The sequence below is a fragment of the Acomys russatus genome, chromosome 2, assembly GCF_903995435.1.
Source record: "Acomys russatus chromosome 2, mAcoRus1.1, whole genome shotgun sequence".
NCBI classification, from domain to species: domain Eukaryota; kingdom Metazoa; phylum Chordata; class Mammalia; order Rodentia; family Muridae; genus Acomys; species Acomys russatus.
In genome coordinates, this window is record NC_067138.1 from 58,866,011 (window position 1) to 58,889,325 (window position 23,315).

Consider the following 23,315-nt stretch of genomic DNA (forward strand, 5'->3'; position numbering starts at 1 on the left):
CCTCTTGCAGCTACTACTGATATTAACAGTATGTGTTCATAGCTTATTGCATGTTAGACAAGTTGTCCTGTCACGTTTGAGCCTAACAGTTGACTTGGCCAATATAATCTATTAACGGTACTAGCAGTTTCCCCCCAGTGATCAGGTCAATAGAGAAGAAAGAAAAGGTCTGCCAGCCAGTGCCTCTCAATCCCACGAAGCAGGATATGTGCCTTAAAGGTAGAAACTGAGTGAGCCCTTTTCTCCCCAAATGGGGAAAAAAGAAGGGTTTTGTTCCAAGTCACAGAGGGAGTGAATGTTTTAAGAGGCCAGGATGAGCGCTCCTGAGCTCTGTGACGCATTCCTGGCTCGGGAACCTGCACTTCTCCTGTGGGCCAAACTTCTCTCCCTCAAAACTGAGCTCAGATCACTGTACATCAGCGCAGTCAAAACATGTCACATTTGATTTGTTTCTACCCGCGATGCTGCTATTCCCTGCCCCACAGTTGCTTTTAATTTAGCAATACAAGTATATATAGATGCTGGGCTTGGCTTCAGTGCCTGCATAATTACTAATGAGGAAATATACTTAATGTCCTCATTAGTTGGTCATTCCGAGTACTTTACAGCACGCTAGGATGTTTTCTGGTAATCGGTGCACTTAGTGCAGTAACAGACTGCAGCTACGAGAACGATCCCTCACATCAAACCAGGCACCAGCATATGCCACTTCAATGTTAATGAGATAGCCTTTAAGACCCAACATGACCAGCACATGTTAGACTTACAGAGACCACAGCATAAAGGCTACAAATGCTGGTTTCAGGAAGCTTTGGAGAAGAAATTGCCCAGTTGATTCACTGGGTGGCATCAGCCAGTCCCTTCCATCAGGGCCCTCAGTTTGAAAGGTAAAGAGATTGGACTAAGTGCACTACTGTGGTCCATGTAGGGCTCTGTTCCCTATCCCTCTCGTCATCACACCTGCTACAAACGGTTCTTCTCTGTATGTGGACCCTGAGGAGTGTGGTACCCAAACTGCCTCCATGCCAGCACCTCCCTTAGTTCCCAGACTGCCTTCAGGCCTGCATCTCCCTGAGTGTGGTACCCAGAGTGCCTCAATGATAAAGAATGGTAGTGTTTGCTTTAACATGTAGGTCCCCCTGGGTCACACCCAGACCTACTGTACCAGACTTGATATCAGGAGGCCAGAAAGAATCTTTATTTTAACAAGAGCCCTCGCATGGTTCTTTGGCATTGTAAAGTCTGAGAGCCACCAATGCACTTTAATAACAACAATTCAACTTTACTTTGAAGGTCCCAGTTTATCTAGGGATGAGAAAGGATGAGCTATAAAACTTCCAGGAAGCACTAAATTCACTTAACAAACATGTAGGGGGGTGAGGGGAGCACATGGATTGTGGATCTGATAAAACTCTGCCATCATGGTGCTCACATGCCAGTGAAGGAGAAAGAAGGTACTAGAAAAATCACCTCTAGTGACACCATTAGTGGCAGGAAGGACACTTTTTTTTGTTTTGTTTTTTAGTCTTTAGTTTTTCTTAGGGGCACAGACAAAAGAAAGTTGGGAGAAAAACGCATTCATCACCAATCATTACCAATTTTTAAAATGTTGCTTTAAATTTATTTTATTTGTCAGCGTATCTACCTGTGGTGTGTACTTATGTTCAAATATATTTGGGGGCATGTTGTGGGGTGAATGTGCGTGTGTCTTGAGGAAGTCCAGAGGTTGATGTCTGGTGTCTTCCTCCATCACTTTCCACCATCTATATGGAGGCAGGGTCTCTCATGAACCTGGAGCTAGCTACTCTAGCTAGTCAGCTTGCCTCAGGGATCCCTTGCCCATCTTGGGCGAGTTAGGCTTCTGGGTGGGCCATCACGCCCATCTGAGTTTTATATAAGTTCTTCACAATTGCATGGCAAAGGCTTTATGCACTGAGCCATCCCTCCAGCTGTAAAATGGCACTCTTTAAGGTTCAGGAGACCAAGACGATGTATGCATAATTTGACTCATATAATGATCACATATGTTGCCTGTAGAGATATAAAGGCTGAGAGAAAAATTACATACTAAGGGCAGTGGGGTCAGAATCTATTTCCTTGGGATATTTCACATATTTATCAAGAGCCAAGAGTGTGATACATATTCAGCTCCATTCTGCTATTAAAGTATCACATGGCTAATTTTTCAGAGTGCTTTTCTCCACTTGAATAACTTACAAGCCTGGGCCACTGCTGAAACCTGACCCCCACGGTTGCTGCTGACTGCAGCATGCAGACACTTTGGGCGAAAATCTTATCCATTTGCTGTTGTGTTCAGCTCCCAACTCCCTTCTAGGGCCTTTGTAGAGACCTCCATTCTGCCCTGGCTGCTAGTGAAAGTGATGCTACGGGTCTCACTAGTGCTAACGTCAGATTCTGAGGGATCAAGCATCCTGATATGCTGGGATTGCACATTAACAGAAACAGAGAAAAGTTCACTTTAAAAATCCTTCTATATCTGGTCCATGTTTGAATAGGATAATCGATGAACAAATTACTTGGGGTCTTCTTTGGTAACCCAAACCCAAGCCCAGACATACAGTGACTGTAAGGAAGCACAGCTGGGGACCTAACTCTTCCACTCCCAGGAGTAAATGGCTAGGCCAGGCAGAGCACCTGGAAGTCTTAATCTGTTTCTTTAAATTTTGTGTTCAAAAGAACATACATGATTCTTCTGTGCCCATGTCACTGGGTGCTGATCTACCTGTGTGGTTCCAGAATTCTGGAGCTTGGATAAGAATGACTGCAGGAAAAAAAAAAAGAGTGACTGCAGGTGAATCCCATTAACATTCCCAAAGGGCTACAGTCAGGCAAGCTGGGCCTGCTGAGCTTTTTTCTTGCTGAGCTCTGTCAAACTAAAGTTCATGCCCCCAAGCAGGCAGGATCTGTGAGCCCAGCAGGGCTTGGGCCTGCAGAGAACCCTGGTGAAAACTGCATGCTCTGGTGGGTTCTGAACAAACACTGAAAGCAGAACTGTTGCTGATTTATGAGCCCCAATTTGGAGGCAGTCAATGCAGGAAGCAGTTTGCCTGGGCTCCTACACCCTGGGGGACATTTACACCCTTCAGTCTTCACCCTCCATCCAACCCACTATTTAAGACCAAAATCATGCTGGACTGGTGTCAAATTCTAGGCCATAACACCATCTCTGGTGTGACTTCACAATACTTAGAACCGTTGAAGGCAAGAGGATTAGCAATTAGCTAATCCACGAAGCGCCCAGGGTCTACAACAGGTGCAGAGCAGTGACTGTATGGTTTTTCTAGAGATGCACAGCTGATCTCTCTCCTCAATGCTCCTCCAGTGGAGAGTACGTGTTAAAAGAGACGGTGGGCTCACTCAGGGTCTCACGGCCTTTCCAGATGTCTTTGGGAAGCAGGCTGCCTCCTTCTCCTGGATTTGTTCCCATACTCTGTGATACCAAGCAATATCTGGGACCTCGTATAATCCTAGGCAAACTGTGGGATTGTTGGGAACAAAGGCAGCAGGGCTTTGGACTAGACCTGATGTTCGTCAAAGACCTTAGAGGGTTGAGGTGAAAATTAGGAAGCTTCTGCTTAATGCAATATGGTCCTTAACTCAATAAATGTGGAAGGTAAGGGATGGTGACACTGTGGAAACTCTATCAGTAACATCAAATGTCGTCAGTAGCTCACTCTGCATCTCAGGCCCTTCCCATAGAGGGACCATCTCAAAGAGCTTTAAGGATTTTATTCTCCCTACTCCACGGAGGAGAACACTGGGGCTCACTACATCTCACAAGTTAGGAGCCCAAATAAAACTGGGGTTAAAGTCCCTAGGCTCAACATCTGATGTTACTGGTCTAAAGAGTATACTTTTAAAATCTCTGGCTTCTTATTGGGAGCATCCTATTGGGAGGCCACAATGCTACAACAAAACGCACGGAGCCAGGACTGTTCAGACCCAAGGCCCATGTGGACAGTGGTTTGTCCCACAGGATGCCATCTGCAGAGCTTTTAAACGTTCCCGATGGGCAGATCTCACTCCAGACGACTTAAATTGGTCTCTCTGGGGGATGGGGGGTGGCAAACTGAGACATGAATGCTTTATAAAGCTCCCCAGATGACTTTGACAAACCCACACACTGATGGAACTTGAAGGGACTTCTGTCTATTGTATCATAACAATAAATTCATTTTATTTTATGTCCCAGGGCCATTGGGGAGGATCAGATGAGGCTGTGAATGTTGATGGGTTTTAAAGGGGGGGCAGGATTTAAGCGTTGACATCTGGGCAGAGGCAGTCTCAAATGATGGCGCCATCCCCATGCAATCTAAGTGAGGCTGCTTTCTGTGCATTACCTCCTAGTACTGTCCCACCGACCAGGCCACTGCAGGCACAGATGCTGAGCACGTGCAGCAGTTCTACAACCTTCTGACGGCCTCCATTGATGTGTCCAGAAGCTGGGCAGAAAAGATCCCGGGATTCACTGATCTCCCCAAGGAAGATCAGACGTTACTCATAGAATCAGCCTTTTTGGAGCTGTTTGTGCTTAGACTTTCCATCAGGTATGTCCTATCAGTTTATCTTCTTTCAGCCTTCTCATTTGTAACAGTGAGAAGTTTGTTCAAGAAACAAAGATGAAATGGTTTGAAACATTAAAACACTGAGCAATGGGGAATAGAAGGCACAGGGGAGTGGCAGCTAGGACCCTGGGTTCTAGTCTGAGGTCTAACAGGAGTAGACACCTTGGAGTCTACTATACCAACGATGAGGATGGATTTGGTGCTCCCTCGAGTCTGCGGCTCAGGACTGTTCGCATGGTGTGGAAAGTGTTTGTAGAAATGCTGGGTTTGCCTTATGATTTTTTATTTCATAAGTGACCATTGCAACATGCCTGGGTGGGGGGAGGGCTCTGAAAGCTCCACCCCTGAGCCCTAGGATTAAAATATTTGGTCCACCCTCTCTCTCTCTCCGTTATATGACTAGGTCTCACTAGGTAGCTTAGCATAGCCTGAGATTCAAAGCTGATTTTGAGCTTGGAATTTTCTCTGCCCCAACCCCTTCCTAGGACACAAATGTGCACTACCATGCCCAACAGGAAGTGCTTTTTGCAAACAGCTTGAACTCCAGACCTAAGCACCTCTCTGCACATGTCCTTTAAATATATAGATATAATGTTATATTAATATACAAATATAATAAAACTAATATTATATTAGTATATAATAATATAGAAATAAAATAGAATAAATAAATAATAATATACATATTAGTTTCTATTTAACCCAGGGCATATTTAATTCCACCTTCCTTGCTTCATTTCAACCATATTTCAGAGATAGTATCTGTATTTCACCAGGTGTTGTAAGAAAAAACCCATCTCCCTCCCTCTCTTCTCTACCACCTGGCCCTGTTTCATACGGAGACACCAGAAACTCCTGCACAAAATGTAGCTCTGGTGCCTTGTCCCCACCTGCTTTGACCTCGTAGACTATAGAATGAGACTGGAATCTGCATTTTAACTCATACTCCCTCTATTCTGAAACCAATGGTTGGAAGTCTGTGTTCTAACTCTTGAGGTTGAAACATTCTGTCCATCTTGCCCCTGTGGAGGGGTCCAAGAGAGAGAGAGATGAGGTGGTTGTGGCTAGACTGCCAGGTTGTAGCTTAATTCGAGGCCAATCCAGTGTACACGAGAGCTGGTAGTGTTGTGCCTGTCATCCGAGGCAAGTATCAAAGGATTGAGCAGAGGATAAGCTCCATGCAGGTGGACGCCGCACTTCACCAAGCTCTCTGCTGTGCCTGTCTCCCGGAGCTGGTCAGCCTTGGTGCTCGGTAAATACCTGCTGAGTGACGGGATGAATAGAGCTATTCATACAGACCCTGGCTTGCGAATGTAATCGGCCTAGAGAGAAATGTGCAACAACACATTTTAAAGATAAAGAGAAGCCAGCATGAAAGTAAGGATCCCACAAAATTGAGAATGGGCTACACTGAAGCCCCTCTGCATCCTCCCATGTGCTAGGCACTGTGCATGGGATTGCAAAACCTTCATTTTACTGAATTCCCTCCGCAACCTTAGGAAATTCTGATTAAATTCCTGTGTCATAGATAAGAGAAAGGAAATCCAGAGAGATGAAAGGAGTGCCCAAGGTTACACTGCTAAGCCATCATGTCCGATGCAGGTCCCAGGGCTCCTTTATAACAAAGGGGATGGTTATGGACATACTGGCAAACTTAGAAGCAGACTTTTATAGTCCCCTTATTTAAGGTCAAGGAGGTAATATGTTCTGCCACCTTTGACTCTGTGATTGACACTTGGAGAAACTTGTTGCCTTGAGTTTGCATAATTGAATTATAATTTCTAGCCTCGGGCTTCTGGCATTAAAGAAAATAAGGGAACAGCCTTGATTCCAGGCTCCAAAGGGGGAATCTCCTGTTTACTGCAGAGAGAGGCCATTGTATGGCTTTCCTTGGGGAAGATCTCTGGACAACAGTCTATTCGCCCTGGACAGCGGACCAACAAAAAAAATGATTTTTATCCAATTTCAGGAAGATGAACCAGTGTGTTTACTGGGTTTGCTAAGAGGGAGCATATGTGAGGGTTTGCTTAAAGGAATGTGGGTGCCTCCCCAGAAGATATATCACCAAAAAGCCACACCCGGCATGGATAATAGCTGTCCAAAAGTTGCAGAGATGGAGCCCCCGCCACCCCGCACTGCTTCAGTCAACCTTCCCCCTCTCTCACTTCAGCACCTCCCTTGGCTGCATGTCACTGCGTGGGGCAGTGTTATGAGCCCCTGAGTGTGGAAGGCCTGGAGGGAGTCAGTGGTGTCAGGTCAGGTGAGGGTCTTATGACTCTCTCTCCTCACTCCTGTGAGGGAACCTCTGAGCCTGATATTGTGAGGGACAGCTGTGAGTAATCACAGCCACTCTGGTTTCAACACAGTAACAGATATGAGTCAGCAGCAGACCGTGTCCACAGCAGAAGCCGTGCACTGGGGCTGCCTCTAGGCCACTGCTTCCCGACCTTCCTAATACAGTTCTTCACGTGGTGGTGGCCCCCACCCTTAAAATTATTTTCATACCTGTAATTTGGCTACTATAATGAATCATAACGTAAATAGCTAATATGCAGATGGTCTTAGGTGACCCCTGTGACAGGGTCATTTAACACCCATCCCCCCCCCAAGGGGTCATGACCCACAGATTGAGATGCTGCGCTCTAGATAGTCTCCTGGGACTTGCTTCTTCACATTCCATCCCAGACAAGCTGGCAACTGAGTCTAGCTCTAGGAGAGCAGGTGTGTCAGCTCATGTTCCTTAAGGACGTTAGCACAGGCAGCACAGGCTGTCCATTCCCACAAGCGCACCTTTGATCACGGCAGTGCTGACACAGCTTCCAGTGCTGTCCCATTGGTACCCATACATTATGATGATACCACGTTAGCCAGACGGAGAATACCTGCTTAACGTGTCTCTCCCTCCTCTGCCCACCTCCAGGTCAAACACTGCTGAGGATAAGTTTGTGTTCTGCAACGGGCTTGTCCTGCATCGACTTCAGTGCCTTCGTGGATTTGGGGAGTGGCTCGACTCCATTAAAGACTTTTCTTTAAATTTGCAGAGCCTGAACCTTGATATCCAAGCCTTAGCCTGCCTGTCCGCACTGAGCACGATCACAGGTGAGCAAGCGCCAGCTCGCGGAAGTCAGCCGCCGCCGTATTCCTCTTTTCTCTTGCCTGTGTTCCGGTGGCTTCTGAGCTTCTTCATAGCCAACTAGAAAAGTGACAGCCACTTTTCTGAAGTCCACCAAGTTTGGTCTAAGCTAAGCAAAGAAAGCATGAATCTACAACTTACTTCTAGGAGAGAACATTGGTGCTGTGGAGTTACCAGAACCCAGTTCCTCTGGAGCTCCATTGGCAGTTGACCTGGCTACTTCCAGGGTGTTTTTACAAAAGGTTTTCAGAGAGATAGTCTTAGTCAGCCTGCCATTCCTATGAGCCCCTTCCCGGTTCTTGCCTTAGAACTACAGGTATATGGGAGACATCATTACTTATTAATCCTGATTGGGAGAGAGTTGAGAAAATTTTCTATCTGTCAAAAAAAAAAAAAAAAAAAGATTCAAAAGTTCAAAAGCAGATATGTAAAATTTGTTCTATTTCTGGGGCTGAGGAGAGAGCTCGGATAGTAAAGTACTTGCTTTACAAGGATGAGGAGCTGAGTTCTATCCTCAGTACCCAAGGATAATCTCTGGCCTAAACACACACACACACATACACACACACACACACACACATACTCTGTTCAGTTTCTATATTACTCTACTTTCTTGGTACCTGTCCTATCACCCTGTGCCCTGGAGGTGCTACTCTGACTTACCTTCACCCCGCATCCTTGCAGTATGTTATTAGGTTGCATCTTCCTCAATGATACTAGGACCTGGGGAGACCGTGACAGGAGGTACAGGCTCCAGAAGGGGTTAACTGGATCTCAAGCTCATCCTCTCTTCCTTGGGGTCAGACCCAGACCCAACTAGGCTGATTGGCTGAGGGGTCAAGTTCAGGCTTGATGGCTTCAGAAAACATTTCCGAGATAGGTGGTACTGCTCATGTCCTCGGCAAAGCTGGCCTCTCCTTTCTATAACAGCCTTGCTTTACCGAAGCCAGTGGATCTCACCCTGTAGGTCACAATCTTCACAGTACATTATAAATCATAACAGTAGAAAAATTATAGCTGTGAAGTAGCAATGAAAATAACTTTATGGTTGGGGGTCACCACAACATGAGGAACTGTATTTAAGGGTTGCAGCATTAGGAAGGTTGAGAACCACACTGGCCTCAGCACTGTTTACATGCATCTGCTTAGGTCATCTCCTGTGAGCCAACTGTGTGCCCCTAGAGGCCAGGCTGGCCATGTGCCTGACTCCCCTCCTCCTGGTCTTTGGTCCAGGGTGAGATGCTCACTTCTTACTAGGGCTGTCATTGTCTTCCAAGACTGTGAAACAAAAGCAAAGACAACCTCAGAGGGTATGGGTTCCACTGATGGGGCTTTCTAATGTCATAGCAGAACACTTATTTAAAAATCAGTGTTTAAGACCCAAGCACCTTGCTCCCAAGGCTCTAATGAGACGCCCCCCCCCCAACTCCCCTGACACCCCACCCCCGGCAAGGCCACTTGTCCTCTAGCTCTTCAGAGCCATTTGACATCCATTCAGCATTTCTGGGACAGTTAGACATCCAAAACTGCCAAGTATAGAAAGGCATATTTTTGAGCCTGCTTTCTGGCACCTAAGACCAGTTCATTGCTGTATCCCTATGGAAATAGGAGTTGAATGTATGTCCGCCGGCCTAGGTGCTGTCTTATCCACCACTGGGTTTTCAAAGACAATGCCTCACATGCCTGGAGGAGACAGAATGTGTACATTAATCCATAGGCTACCAAGGGTTGAGCATAGTGTGGAGATGTGTGAGCGGAGACCAAGTGTCAAGAGACCTCAGGTGAGGGAGCAGAGAGTGTTTCCAGCTAGTGTGGAGGGAATAATAACTGTACGTGTAAATAAACATTTCCTGCAGCTATTGGAACTATGACTGACCTAAGTTTCACAAAGAAAATGGCGAAAACGTCTAGTGCCTAGTGATGATAGAGGCCACTAGACTGACAGGAAGAGTGTTGCAGGACACAGAGCCTTTCTTCGAGCTCCCACACTCAGTGAGGCAGGTGGGATCGGTGGAGAGCCACAGGAAGTTCCGAGCCGAGGGACAAGATGGCCAGGCCCACATTCTAGAATGATCTACAGTGGTAACAGGCTTATGGCACAAAGCGGGTCAGGGGGGAGAGGAGGAAATAGCAAACCGTGTGGCGTAGGTGCTGCAGCCCACAAGAAGGGCCTGGCCACAAGGCCTGGCTCTTGTTTTGTCTTACTCTGTTGAAACTAATGGACATCAGGGTAGCAGGAGTTCCCAACCTAAAGAGGCCACACAGAGCCGGGGGGCGGGGGGATGAAGAGGAAGGTGACCCTGGTCTCTGCACCCCACCTGTGCTGTGCTGTGGTCAGAGCTGACCAGCCCACTGCCTGCTCAGGTAGAGGTTGCTGGAGGAAGAGGCAGTTTGGCATAGCAGAAAAAAAAAAGTGGGGGTTTCTGGTTCTAGCAAACTCCCTCATTAACCTGGCATTTCCTTAGCAAGGGTGATGGATGGAGTAACACATTTCTCCTCGTCTCTGCACTTCCGGTTCCTCATCCACAACATGGGAAGAAAGAATAGCATCCGTTCCATGGGGTAGCAGTGTAGGGTACAAAAACCTAAGCTGATGACATAGCCTAACTAGATGAGAAACTTTATCCCAAAAGTGGTCCCTTCTGAGACCATAGAGGAGCTCATGGAAGGGAGAAGGGATCTTAGACCATTTGCCAGTCTTGCTTCCAGAAGGCGGCTTCGGAAATTGGAGAGTGGTGGTGGTGTACCCAAACATGAATGCCTCCCACTAATTTAGTTTTCTTCTTCTTCCCCTTCTCTCTCGACCCCGCCTTGTGAAATACTGGGTGGTGAGATGAAACAGGAAATAGTTTCTTTCTAATCACTCTCCCTTCCTCCAGTAGCAGGGAGTTCCCCAACAGTTGTGGTTTTCACATGTCTTCTGGGTCCCTAGTTCATCTGCCCTAACCATTGCCTCTTGCCAAAGCCATCCCCCTGGGGCAATGGGATGGCTTCGCTTCTTCGATGAGGATGGAGGTGCCGTGTGTTGACATCAGTTTGCGATCCTCCAAACAGAAAGTTGGTGTGTAATTACCCAGCTTGCAAATGTCCGTGTCAGACTGCCAGTGTGTGGGAATGTGCAGATGAACAGGGCATGCGCCCTGCTAACAGGAAGTTTGCAGTCTACCAAGATATGGCATAAGGAGGAGCTCTGCGTGTAGTGGTTCGTGTTTAGGCTCTTTTGGTTTGGCTTTTGGTTTTCTGCGACAGTGTCTTAACTCTGTAGCCCTGTAGACCAGTCTGGCCTTCAACTCACAGAGATCTATGTGCCTCTGCCTGAGTGGCACATGGTTTTCGAGTCATGTGCCACTACACCTGGTAGTATTTAGCTTTTTAAAGGGACAGATTCAGTGCTGATGAAGTCTGGGTAATGCTGTGTTTGGGGGATCAGGGAAACCGAAGATCCAGGGCAGGACCATGAAACACCGCAGCACAGCTGTGAGGAAATCATGGCTGGTCAAAACCACCTTCTTCATGTATTTAATTATATACATGGCCTGAGCAGAAAGATGGTAACATTTCAAAGAGTCCGGCCTCTGATTCTGAATGACGGTCTGTTCTGGGGCGAGCATGAAAGCAAAGGCAGAAATGCACTCTGGGAGACAAAGTTCAGTGGGAGGCACATTCTCTGAGCTCTGGGAAAAAGTAACAGTTTTTCAGGGAAACAACTGATGCCTTGAGATATTTACCTTGTGGCCTCATACTATGAACTATCCTTGGAGTAGAAGCATGTATTTTCCATTTAGGGATTGATAGGGAAATATGATCAAAAAGTCCTTTGGAGCCAGGTGGTGGTAGAGGACACTTTGGTGCTCGAATGGAGTTGTTTGCGAATTCCCCAAGGCATTCTTTTCCCGGTTCAAGTCTTCTGTCAGGTAGAACAATGGGTCCTTTCTCATCTATCTATATTTTTTCTTGGTCTTATTGGAACAAGATCTGTAAGACGGAGGAGGAAGAGAGGCAGATCCGGCGCTAAGATAAACACTCGGCTGCCCGCCTTTCCAGAGCTCTTCGGCTCGCTTTGTATACCTGGCCATTCTGATTCCCGCATCCAATACAGCTATCCGCAATGCGGCAAGGGCACGTGTGGGTGACATGTGGCAGAATAACATAGTTTGGAAAAGAAGGGCAGCAGTTTCAGGACTTGGAGCGTAAAGATCTGAGTTCAAGTCTTTGTCTGGCCACAACATAGCTCCATGATTCTGAGTAATCCCTCATCTTTACTGAAACCCAGTGTTTTCAATTCCTCACAGAGGTGAGGTCTTAGAGCACTTGGGACGCTATAACAAAACTTTAAACAATGGAAATTTCTGTCTTGCACTTCTGGAGGCCCCTTCCGAGCACCCCTCCCCCTTAATATTATCATATTGAGGGTTAGAGTTCAGCAGTGAATCAGGGGGCGAGGCCAGCACAGTAAGATGACATCGCAGTAGACAGTAACATATATTTGTAGGTTTCTTATAAAGAATAAACTAGTGTGGAACTTTACAGAGGGGGGGGGGAAACCACCCAAATCTTCACTGTTATTATTCTAAATGTTGTCTTCCAGCAAGAACAAACTGTTCTCAGAATCTATGAACGTTTTTAGCTCCCATACAGCTGCTTCTATATGGCACAATCAGGCTTTCCTCTGTCTGTGCTTGTTGTATGGGCTTTATAAAAGCAGAGCAGTGATGCTAGTATCCGTGAGTGGCTTTCTCCAGCCCCCGAGGATGCATTGGTACGTGCGTGCTTTCCCTTTCAGACTAGGCAGAGGTCTCAGAGACTGTAAAGAAGCTCTACCTACGTCCCCTGCCCTCCATGTACTGATTGTGAACATTTTTCTGCGTCATGGTTTTTCTGTGGTGGCATATGGTTTCATTGTTCAGTTTAAGTCAACTTGATAATATTTACTGAACCTGGGGAGATAGGTAAATGGTCTGAGCACAAGCATGAGGACTCGAGGTCAGTCACCAGCACCCATGTAAAAGATGGGCTTGGGGACGGGGCAGGGCGGGGTGTAACCAGCATGGGAGTGAGGGGGCCGATATGGAGGATACAGAGAGAGGGCAATCCCTTGAGCTCATTGGCAGCCAGCCTACATGAATCAGTGAACTCTGGATTCCCTGAGAGTCCCCTTCTCAAAAATTAAGATGCAGAGTAATTTAGAAAGCCTCCACATGGCGCCAGGCAGTGGTGGCACACACCTTTAATCCCAGCACTTGAGTTCAAGGCCAGCCTGGTCTACAAATCGAGTCCTGGAGAGCCAAGGCTACACAGAGAAACCTTGTCTTCAAAAACAAAAACAAACAAACAAACAAAAGCCTCCAAATGCATATGTACACATGCACTCACACACATACGAGCACATATGAACACACACAAATGTCCTACTAAGGCTCATTCTACGCACTTGGGATTTACTTCGGGGCCCAAATAAAAGTCTAAGGCAAGGAGAATCACACTAATCTTTAAATTTCCCTTTGTGTCTAGTGCAAGACCAACATGCGTTGAACAAATAGGTTGTAAATATCAGCAAGCCTCTCAAATTAGGAAAAAAAATCAAAATTATTTTCAGCCCATTATTGGTTATTTTTTTGGTTTTTTGTTTTGTTTTTGTTTGTTTGTTTTTGAGACAGGGTGGCCTTGGCTGGCCTTGAACTCACAGTAATCCACCTGCCTCTGCCGCCCAAGTGCTGGGATTAAAGGCCTGCGCCACCACGCCCTGCCAGCCCACTATTGTTATTAGAAAATATTCTAACTTCCTGAGATTTCAATTTAGATAAATTTGGTTGTCTATGGAGTCTTTGCAGTATAGCAGTTGCATAGACCTTTGTCTCTTAAAGAGTCCATGCTCTTGGAGACACAGACACCTTCTCAAAGACAGAAAAGCACTTGGACACCTCCACCTGAGTTGTGGCTTCCTGACCACCTGTGAGGGTTCAGGGACTGCCCACCAGTCAGTAAGGGCCATGACACTCAGCAAGCTGCAACAGCATGAGCTGTGTGAGAAAGAGGTGGGGCTCAGAGCAGGAAGTTCTGTTTGATGTTTCAGTAACACCGCCGTTTCTTTTCTTCCTCCTCCGTGATCTGCAAAATTATCTCTAAGTTGACCAGTGCCCCAAGACCTGCTCAAAAAGCTGGCGGGGCGGGGGGGGGGGGCAGGTGGAGTGGGGAGGGATGTGGAGTGGGGAGGGATGGGCTTCTGCTAAACACGACCCATACCTCTCTCCATCCACTGCTCTCTGCCCTGAGGAGAACCTGGTGTGCTTCCTTGGCCTGCAGCAATCCCAGCACATCTTGGCTGTAGGCCAAGAGGCAGAAGCGGGGAACTGTAAAACAGCAAAATGTAGCTCAATATGAGAAACTGGCATAAAACTGTTTGAAACTGGGATAAGGCCCTTCAGGAGCGCGTTCTCATAGGGAGCACTATGTGAAATTAAAGTGAGATGCCTTGGGAGATGAGGTTCACAGAGACTCGAGAGATGCCGCCCAGCGGCTCCAAGGGGGCAAGGACTGACGAGGGCTGAGCGTTTCCACCCGGCACACAGAGCACGGGACACGGTGTTAAGTGGCGAGTGCTGGTTGTGTGGGCCTGGAGCAGGGCCTATGCCTCTGCATTTCTCACAAGCTCTTAGGCTATATGGCTGCTGCTGGGATGTGAGCCACTTCTTTGAGGAACAAGGGAACTTATTGGTAACTGGGACTCTTTGGCATTAATGATAGCTAATATTTCTTAGACAGTACCTGGCACTGTGCCAACAGTTTTCCGTGTGCTGTTTTAATGTTGCTAAGTACATTTGGGAGTACCTGGGATGATTCACAGCAAGGAAGCCAGTCAGAAGAAATTTTAAAAAAAGATAGGCAGCAGATATTAGATCTTGTCCAGAGGAAATTGTAATTGAGAGAACACAGATGCAAGGAACGGCGTAGAGAAAGTAACTAAAGTTACTGGGCTAACCACCCCCAACCCTCCCCACTCTGGGAGATTATTACCAGTTTGGGGGAAGGAAAACTCTGGGGAAGGAAGTTCATTAGCAGATGAAGCCAGAGCCATGGCTGACATGGAAGGTGATGAACTGAGTTTTAAAAACATAAAAAAAAAAAAAGAGTATTTGCAAGTATTTCTTAAGTGCCTGCTGTATGCTTGGTATTATTCCAAGTACTCTACCTGTAAAGATCATTTTAATTCTCATAGCAAGACAAGAGGCAACTGCCATTATTAGTCCTCTTCCACTCCAGCTAATAGCTGACAGAGCTGAGACGTACAAAGCTTCTGCCTGGGAAGTCTGGGAGTTCATAAAGTTCTTTACTACTGTGAATGTCTTAACAGCCCCCAGCTCATGACTTTAATCTGAGCAGCTTTCACACTCAGTGTTCATTTAATCATTTCTCAAGCGACTTTGGTCTCCCATCTTGTAGATTCATCTATGGGATGTGTGTTAAGTGTCACCGATGTGCTAGGATTGCTGCAGAGGCCACAGTGAGCAAATAGAGGCCATCTTTTTTTTTTTTTTTTTTTTCTTTTCCTCCAGGGAGCTTAAATCTAGGGAGAGAGGCGGCAGTTCTCACATAGATATCAGATTTCAAACTTGCTTGTCCTGAGAAGGGAGAGGATCCTGTGTTTTAAGAAAATCTGACCTAGACCAGGAGCCAAGAAGGAACCTTCCTGGGTGGAATATTGGATCTGAGATGAGCCGGTCTTAACTAGCTGAAGGGTGGTGGGGGTGGGGGAGACTAGGAACATAGATTTAAGTGCCTCTTTATCTCACAGTCAATTCTACCAGCTCCCTCTCCTCCCCTCTTCTCTCCTCCCTCCTTCCTCCCTCCTCTCCTCCAGCCTTTTCTTTCCCTTCAACTCCCCCCTCCCCCCAGCACCCCTCCCCATCCCCTTGATGCTCACCAAAGCCACCTGTGATCGCTAACCTGCTAACAGGAACCCAAACTTGTTAGATACCAATCGCCCTACATGGTGGAGTGTGCTGTTTTCCTCACTGCTCTGACCCCACTGTCTATAGTACTGTTTGCCACAGAATAGGTACTCAATAAATATCTATTGGAAGAAGTAATTAAGCACTAGTTAATTAGGTCCATAAAAAGCAGGAGGGTTGCTAAAGGAAGGCCAGTTCATCTCAGGAGGAGGAGAAACTTTCTAACAATTAGAGGCAGTCAAAGGCAGGTAGCCAGCTGGCTGTGAGAGAACTTCTCAGATTTGGTTTGAAAGAAACTGGCCACTTGCTAATTTCAGCCCTAGGCAAGTCACTTAACTCTTTGAGTCTTCTCACATATTAATTAAAATAACAATTGTCCTGCCTCATTCTGAGCTAAGATAATCTAAGTAAAAAGAGTATAATCTAAGGGCTATTAAATGAGTTTTATCAGCAGGTTACAATGCCTGACCTGCCAGTCTAGCTGGGACCTAACTCTGGTTTTGTAGCATCTTAGACTAGAGATTCCCTTAGGTAGGAATTTAAACAAAGCGGATCAAATCCCTCCCAATGTATATACACACAGTATGTGTGACGTGTGTCTAATACTTAACCATGACCATAAATTCTGTTTTGATGTCTTGGAAACATAATTCCTGAGTTAAAATACTGGAAGGCAGGATGAATATTGTATAAATCCAATGCAAAAGGCTTGTTTGGTTAAATCGTTAGAGCGTGGGACGGATGGACAATTTTTTGGTTGTTGTTGTTATTGCTGAGGTTTCAACCCAGCGCGTCCCATGTGCTAGGTGAGAGTATTCTACCACGCAGCCACACCTCTCCTGCCTAGAAAAATCTTAATCTACATACAATTCCCGAGGAAATAAGACAACCCAAATACCTAACTCCCTCTCTCCCTCTGTGTTATGAACTGCTCTGTAGCTGTTGGACAATCTGCAAGTCCGGGAGGGATGGGGGAGTGGGGGGACATGGGGGGTTGCAGCACAGGGACGGGGCAGGGGCGGGAGATCTCTTCAACTAAGTGTCAGTAGTTAGAATTTTAAGGAATTTTACTCTGCTGAGAAGGTCCCAGATAGTTGGTGACTCCCTGGTGATCTGAAACACTCCCTGGCTGCTGGCAGGAGTATCCACAGAGACTGGATTTTATCTTAGCTCCCTACAGAAAAATAAAGAAGCCACAGATCCTGGGAGTGTTCTCAACAACAAAGGGAGAGTGAGGTGCCTTTGGCTCCTAACAGGAGTGTCTATGAATTCCTCAAGGAATTCCAGCCCAGTTGATCCAGTTGGCAGGAGGTATCGATCTCCACTTCAATTCCCTGAATAAATAATGGTTGCCATAGTTATTGAGCAGCAGAGACTGGCTGGAGAGCAGAGAAAACTCCACGCTCCCTTCTGTGAGTTTGGCCATGAGAAAGTCTGGCTCTGAGGTCCCACAATCAATCGAACCCCCTCCTCTCTCTGCCCCTCCTTCCCCCCTCTGTCCCCTTCCCCCCTCTGTCCCCCTTCCCCTCCTCTGCCCCCCATCACACCCAACAAATTGCTCAGTTTTTTTATCCTGATAATGAGTGTGGAATCTTGGATGCTGTGTGAGACAAGAGGCCCTGGAAAGATGGAAAGTCTCAACTAATGGACTGGCATTTGGTTGTGAGAGACGCTCACCTCCCTAGCTTGAAAATCAGATTTAATGTATCCCAATGCTAATAGAATTAAATATTATACATATGACGAGGCTTCACGAAGGACCTTCTCCCATCTTGTTCTAATTTAATATTATTTTCCAGATAGCACTAACTTGGAAATTTTAAAAGAAGGATAAAAGAGCCAATTATTTCTCAAATATTTTCACATTTTGTTTACTTTCATCTTTCATATGAAGAAAAAAAACTACACTTATTTGTGTGTGTGTGCGCGCACGTGCTCCACAAATGCACATGCTCATTCCACAGTGCGTTTGTGGACATCAAGAAGACAGCTCAGGAGAGGCTGTGTCTCTCCTTCTGCCACACGGAGACCAGGGTCTGAACTCAGACCATCAGGGTTGGCAGAGAATACGTTACCTGCTCAGCCGTCTCACCAGCCCCAGATTTGTATTGTTATTTTTGCTATCGATGAGAACATAGTCTGGGTACTATTTAATATTCTCTTCTTTATTTAATGTTATCCATATTTTCCATATTGAATCTTCATACTTACCTCTGATAGCCTCAGGATCCTCCACTGCATGGACATGCTATTATTTACTCAACAGTCCCCATGGTCTTCAACCCTGCTCCTCTCCCCAGTGGTTCCTTGGTTTGGGCTCTCGGGTGTGGGTTAGTAATAGAGAAACGCTGTGCTAAATATTTCTATACATACGGGTTGTTGCCCTTGTTTTCAGTTGCCTTTCTTCTTTGGAAAGATTCCCAGGAATTAGGTAGCTTGGCTGGAGACTATGAGTATTTCATACCTCCTGGCACTCACTGCCAAGCTTGCCACCTGGTTCTATGCTTTGTGGAAACCAAATAAGCCTTTGGGCGGCTCACTACTGCAATCAGGGTTCCTCAAGGCTCACGCTCGGCAGGCCTTTCCTCTGAGCTTGAAGCACAGGGGCTCTACGTTTGGTAAAGATGGGAGGTTTGCACCTGGCTAGGCAGCTAATAGTTTCCTAGGGCAAAGGCAAGAGCTGAAGAGCTTGGGGGATGCTGGGGCTCCGTTTTCTGTTTGGTCTTGCAGCTGCCTCCCACTCACCACGCCTCAGTCATTGTCTCAGATGCTGGCAAACCTGGTGTGTATCTGTAATATCGTCTGAGTTGGAGGACATTTATATAATGACCACACTTTTCCATCAGCTCACCGTGCAATGTTTAAGATGAACAGGAAAAATAGGGCTGACTGACACCTGTGTATCTTCCACCTTGTAACTCCCATTTTCCTAGGAAGACCTTGACTCTCAAAGAGATTGGGTCCCAAGGTAAAGGGCAGAGCCAGAACTGGATTTAATTCCAAACACAGGTATTCTTTTTCTATAGAACACTTCACTAGACCAGAAACCTGCCAGTCACAATCCACTGAGACGCTTAATACACTTAAATACATCTTAACCCATCAGCTCTGGAAGCGGCCTTAGTGTAAGGCCTTAGTGAGGACAGCACTTATCCAAGTCATGTGCACTAGCCATGCAGTGACAACGCACATCTCCTGGTTTGCAGGCCTCTTTTATTTGAAACAAAAAAGAAAGAAAAAAAATGTCCTGGTAGTTGGTTTTGTTTTGGTTTTGGCTTGGTTTTGGTTTTTCGAGTTTCGAGTCAGTATTTTTTCTATGTAGCCTTTGCTGTCCTGGACTCGCTTTGTAGACCAGGCTGGCCTCGAACTCACAGAGATCTGCTTGCCTCTGCCTCCCGAGTGCTGGGATTGCAGGTGTGTGCCACCACACCCAACTTTCTTTAGCTTTTGCTTCAGGAAAATAACTTGTTTCACAAGACCTATGACTAAAACAACTAAATCTAGGAGAAATTAGGAACCAGTGCTTGATGACTGAGAAATACCTTCTGCCCCTCAAAAAGAGGAGTCTTCTTTAAGCACGGGTTGAGGAAGACACCAAGGTCAATGTGTGCAAACACACACACACACACACACACACACACACACACACACACGGTTTTTAGGTATAAATGTACCAACTGAAATAAACCAAGACAAAGGGGATCCCACTCTTCCCTTAGAAAAGAGCTTTGCATAGGCTCTGAGAGCAAAGTCGCTTGGATGGGATGTCAGACTCCTGTGTCGTCTTAGTGAGACCCAACCACGCTTTCAGACAGAGAGCAGACTCAGCCTGGAAGATGGGCTCCAAACGCTAATAGGAGAGAGACCTTGATTAGGACTGTTAGTGAACTTTTGACCTGCCCCTCCCAACTTACCCTTCTCCATCGTCCTTCTACAGAGCGACATGGGTTAAAAGAACCAAAGAGAGTGGAAGAGCTATGCAACAAGATCACGAGCAGCTTGAAGGAACACCAGAGGAAGGGGCAGGCTCTGGAGCCCGCCGAGCCCAAGGTCGTGCGAGCGCTGGTGGAACTGAGGAAGGTCTGCACCCAGGGCCTCCAGCGCATCTTCTACCTAAAGCTAGAGGACTTGGTGTCCCCACCCTCTGTCATTGACAAGCTCTTCCATGACACCCTGCCTTTCTGAGCAGGGAAAACTGAGCAGAGAGCCACTCGCTCTGCCGGCACCTGATCGTTAAGTGAGCAGAAGGCTGCGGTCTGAACACCCGCCACTCTGTCCTTCTTCCTTCAGGGGAAAAGCAGCTCGCATAGAAAGCAAGACTTTTTTTTTTTCCTGGCAACTTTCCTTACAACCTAAAGCCAGAAACCTTGCAGAGTATTGTGTTGGGGTTGTGTTTTATATTTAGGCTTTGGCGGGGTGGGGTAGGAGGGGGTAAAGAGTTCATGAGGGTTTTCTAAGAAATTGCTGACAAAGCACTTTTGGATGAAGCTATCCCAGCAGGGGGAAAGGATAATGTAACTGTTGAAACAAAACAAAACAAAACTCTTTCTGGGGAATATGATGATTATGGTTGTTTTGTATTTAAAAATAAGAGCGGCCAAAGGCTGTTCACCAGGGTAGGCTGTGTCTTAAGACTGATTCCTTTAGGGTATACTTCCTGTGTAGGGGGTACATACAAGGCAGAAAATTCCCTTTTCACTTATTTCTTCTTCTTTAAAAAAAAAAAAAAAAAGGCAAAAGATGGCAGATTATCTAAAATCGGACTTAGCAAAATGATAATGGTTGTTTGCTTCCATTTACAAGTGCAATTTTTTAAAGTGCTGTCTTACTAAGTCTTGTTTGTGGCCTCCCCCTTGTTTTATATGAAATTAAGAAGGCAGACCTGTTAGCGAATGGCGCGCTCATTTCCTAGCAAAGGCTTGATCCACCTGCCCTGGAGAAGCCTGCGGAGGTGTGGCCCTTCTAAGAGGGTCAGGCCATTCTTGCTGGGACTCCACCCCTGATGGCTAGCCTGCTGTGCTGAAGGGGGATCCGGTTATAAAACGGATTGCGTACAACTGTGTTCGCTGTGTTTTATCAACCTGGACAGAGTTCTTTAAACCTGCTTCAGTTGTGGCGACTTCCTGATTCATGCCTTCAGAAGCCCAAGGAGTGAATCAATCAACTATTTGCTTCCCCTCATGGAAAACATGCAAGTAAATAGGAACTGGCTCATACAGGGTAAGCACCAGAGATGATAAGGATTTATATATATATATACATATATATATAATTTAATTTTTGTTATTGGTTAGAGACAATTTTGGAAAGCAAGCAGATCATCTTTTATCTTTTTTTTTTTTTAAAGCATAATATTAACGTGAGTACTAGAAAAGATTAGTGGGTTGCGGTTCAACATTCCGTGTTTGTGCCCCCCTTTTATATGTTTCTACTGTTGATGCCATATTATTATGAAATACTTTGTTGCATAGTGTCCTTATTTGTATGAACATTTGTATGCACGTTATATTGTAATAGCTTTGCCTGTATTTATTGCAAGACCACCAGCTCCTGGAGGCTGAGTTACAAAATAATCAAATGGGGTGTTCGTGGTGACTTGGATACACCAATTAGAAATTAAATAAGCATATATATATATAAACATATCAGGTTACATATATATTTATAATGTGTCTTTTTATTAATCATTTGTACAATGAACGTCACTTCCCACGCCGTTATTTTATCCTTCATTTGCAGTGAACTTTAAGGCAGCACTGTTTAGCACTTTGATATGAAATTTTTGCTTATGTTTTGCTAAATTCAAATAATGTTTGAAGATTTTTAGGTCTAAAAGTCTTTATATTATATACTCTGTATCAAGTCAAGATACCTTTGGCTGTTTTGCTAAGACTCAAACTTTGAATGTCAAACTGATGTCACAGTAGCTTTTGTTAGCTTTAAATCATTTTTGCTTTAGTCTTTTAAAAAAAATAACAAAACTATACTGTTTATATTGTCATTAAACTATACAATCAAACAAATGCCAAATGAATTGCCTAATTGCTGCGAAGTATAACCCAGATAGCAGATCATATCCTTTCCTCTTTTTGAAAATCATTCGGATATTTGATCATATGTTTTGTTTGTGTGAGATGTTATGAAAGATGTAACTCTTTTATCGAGATGACAGGCCTGTGACATTAAGATTTTGAACCTGAGACTCCGAAGGGGCCTGGCTTCCTCATCTGATCAGATCTCCTGAAAGTCACAATAAAGAAAACTGGAGCCCTTTGCAGGGCAAACAGCTAACAACAGAATTAAGATTAGGACTTAATTCACCTTTCCTTAGCCTTCCCCCACAACTTACTGCATCTATAGGAAAAATAGGCTTTTAAACCTAGTCACTCATACTAACATTTTACCTGCAGACAGCCTTGAATAAAGCAGTACTTTGGCATTAATTTGTTGAGCTTATACGCAAACATAATAAGCATTATTAAATATCAGGAAAGCTAACGTTTCACACAAGATCGCTTCAGACCAAATTCAAATTGAATTTGAATAAATTAGAAGTACTGAGCGTACATAACCTTCTTGGGCACCTTGAGTATTCAAAAGTTAATCCTTGTTTCTGTCCTGTCTGAAAAGCAAAGCAAAAGAGCAAGTGCTCTAGGGAAATGCCATTCCTCTTCCTGTCTTCACACCCACCAGATTGAAGGGAAAGGACTGTCTGGGCGTCGTAGCTGCTGGTTTGGAGAAATGACGGAGCTGTTTTAATTCCAGGGCCAGACACTTTGCAGCCAGGGTTCTTCCATCGTCCCTAGTTATCACAACTATGAGAGCCTCTCAAGTCATCTAGCTGTTCAGTTTTTGTTTGTTTGTTTGTTTTAATGTTGACACACGAGTGTACACGAGTGGATGGCACACGAGCTCGAAAGAGGACAAGCATTAAAGCAGGTGACCCTCCCCTAGAGGGAGAGCTCTCTCAGTGTGAACCCACCCGCAGCAGCGGGAAATCAGGAATCCACTCACTGTTATTGGAGAGTGCCTTGCTTTTGTTTCAAATGGCCGAGTTTCCCAAGCCTTTCTCCTCTATCAGCAGTGTTTTCTAGTGTGTGTTAACCCGTGGTTTGAAAGACATGCTCTTGTACATTAACAATGTAAATTTAAATGATTAAATTAAATTACATTTTACCAATGGCTACCTGTGTGTGTTGAATGAGCATGCTTCCTTTAACAGCTTTCTCTTAATCAGTATAGTGATATTTACTGTGAAGTCTTTAAACGCATCCACAGATGGATTTTTTTTTTTTTTTTTAAGGCTTAGTGATGCTGCAAAGTTAGTGGATATTCTCAATTGGGAATAGATTAAATCTCTTTGATTGGGAAGAAGGATGCTCAAATTCAACAACCATTTATTGACAGTTTCCTGGGGGCAAGGCATGCTGGGTGGGCACAGCACATACACACAGACACACGCACAAACACACGCGCGCACACACACACACACACACACACACACTATGTGAAACTCCAATTCTCTTCCAGATAATGTGGATGGAACTAACCATTTGTTGCCTAGTATTAGAGGCAAAGAGAACCATTTTGGCATCAGGATGATACTGTTTGTGAACCCAAAATGATGAGAATCGAGGCCATGGTTCT

At 45.4% G+C, this 23,315-nt stretch overlaps 1 protein-coding gene across 1 annotated transcript in view; it reads left to right on the top strand.

Moving 5' to 3' along the window:
• Nr4a3 (nuclear receptor subfamily 4 group A member 3) overlaps window positions 1-19,882 on the top strand; it is a 36,980-nt gene extending 17,098 nt beyond the window's left edge. Inside the window, exons 6-8 of the mRNA XM_051161827.1 lie at window positions 4,369-4,568; window positions 7,507-7,685; window positions 19,606-19,882. Of these exons, the coding sequence (XP_051017784.1) occupies window positions 4,369-4,568; window positions 7,507-7,685; window positions 19,606-19,853 (627 nt within the window). The 3' untranslated portion in view covers window positions 19,854-19,882. The remainder of the gene's footprint in view (window positions 1-4,368; window positions 4,569-7,506; window positions 7,686-19,605) is intronic.
• Window positions 19,883-23,315: the final 3,433 nt, after the last annotated feature.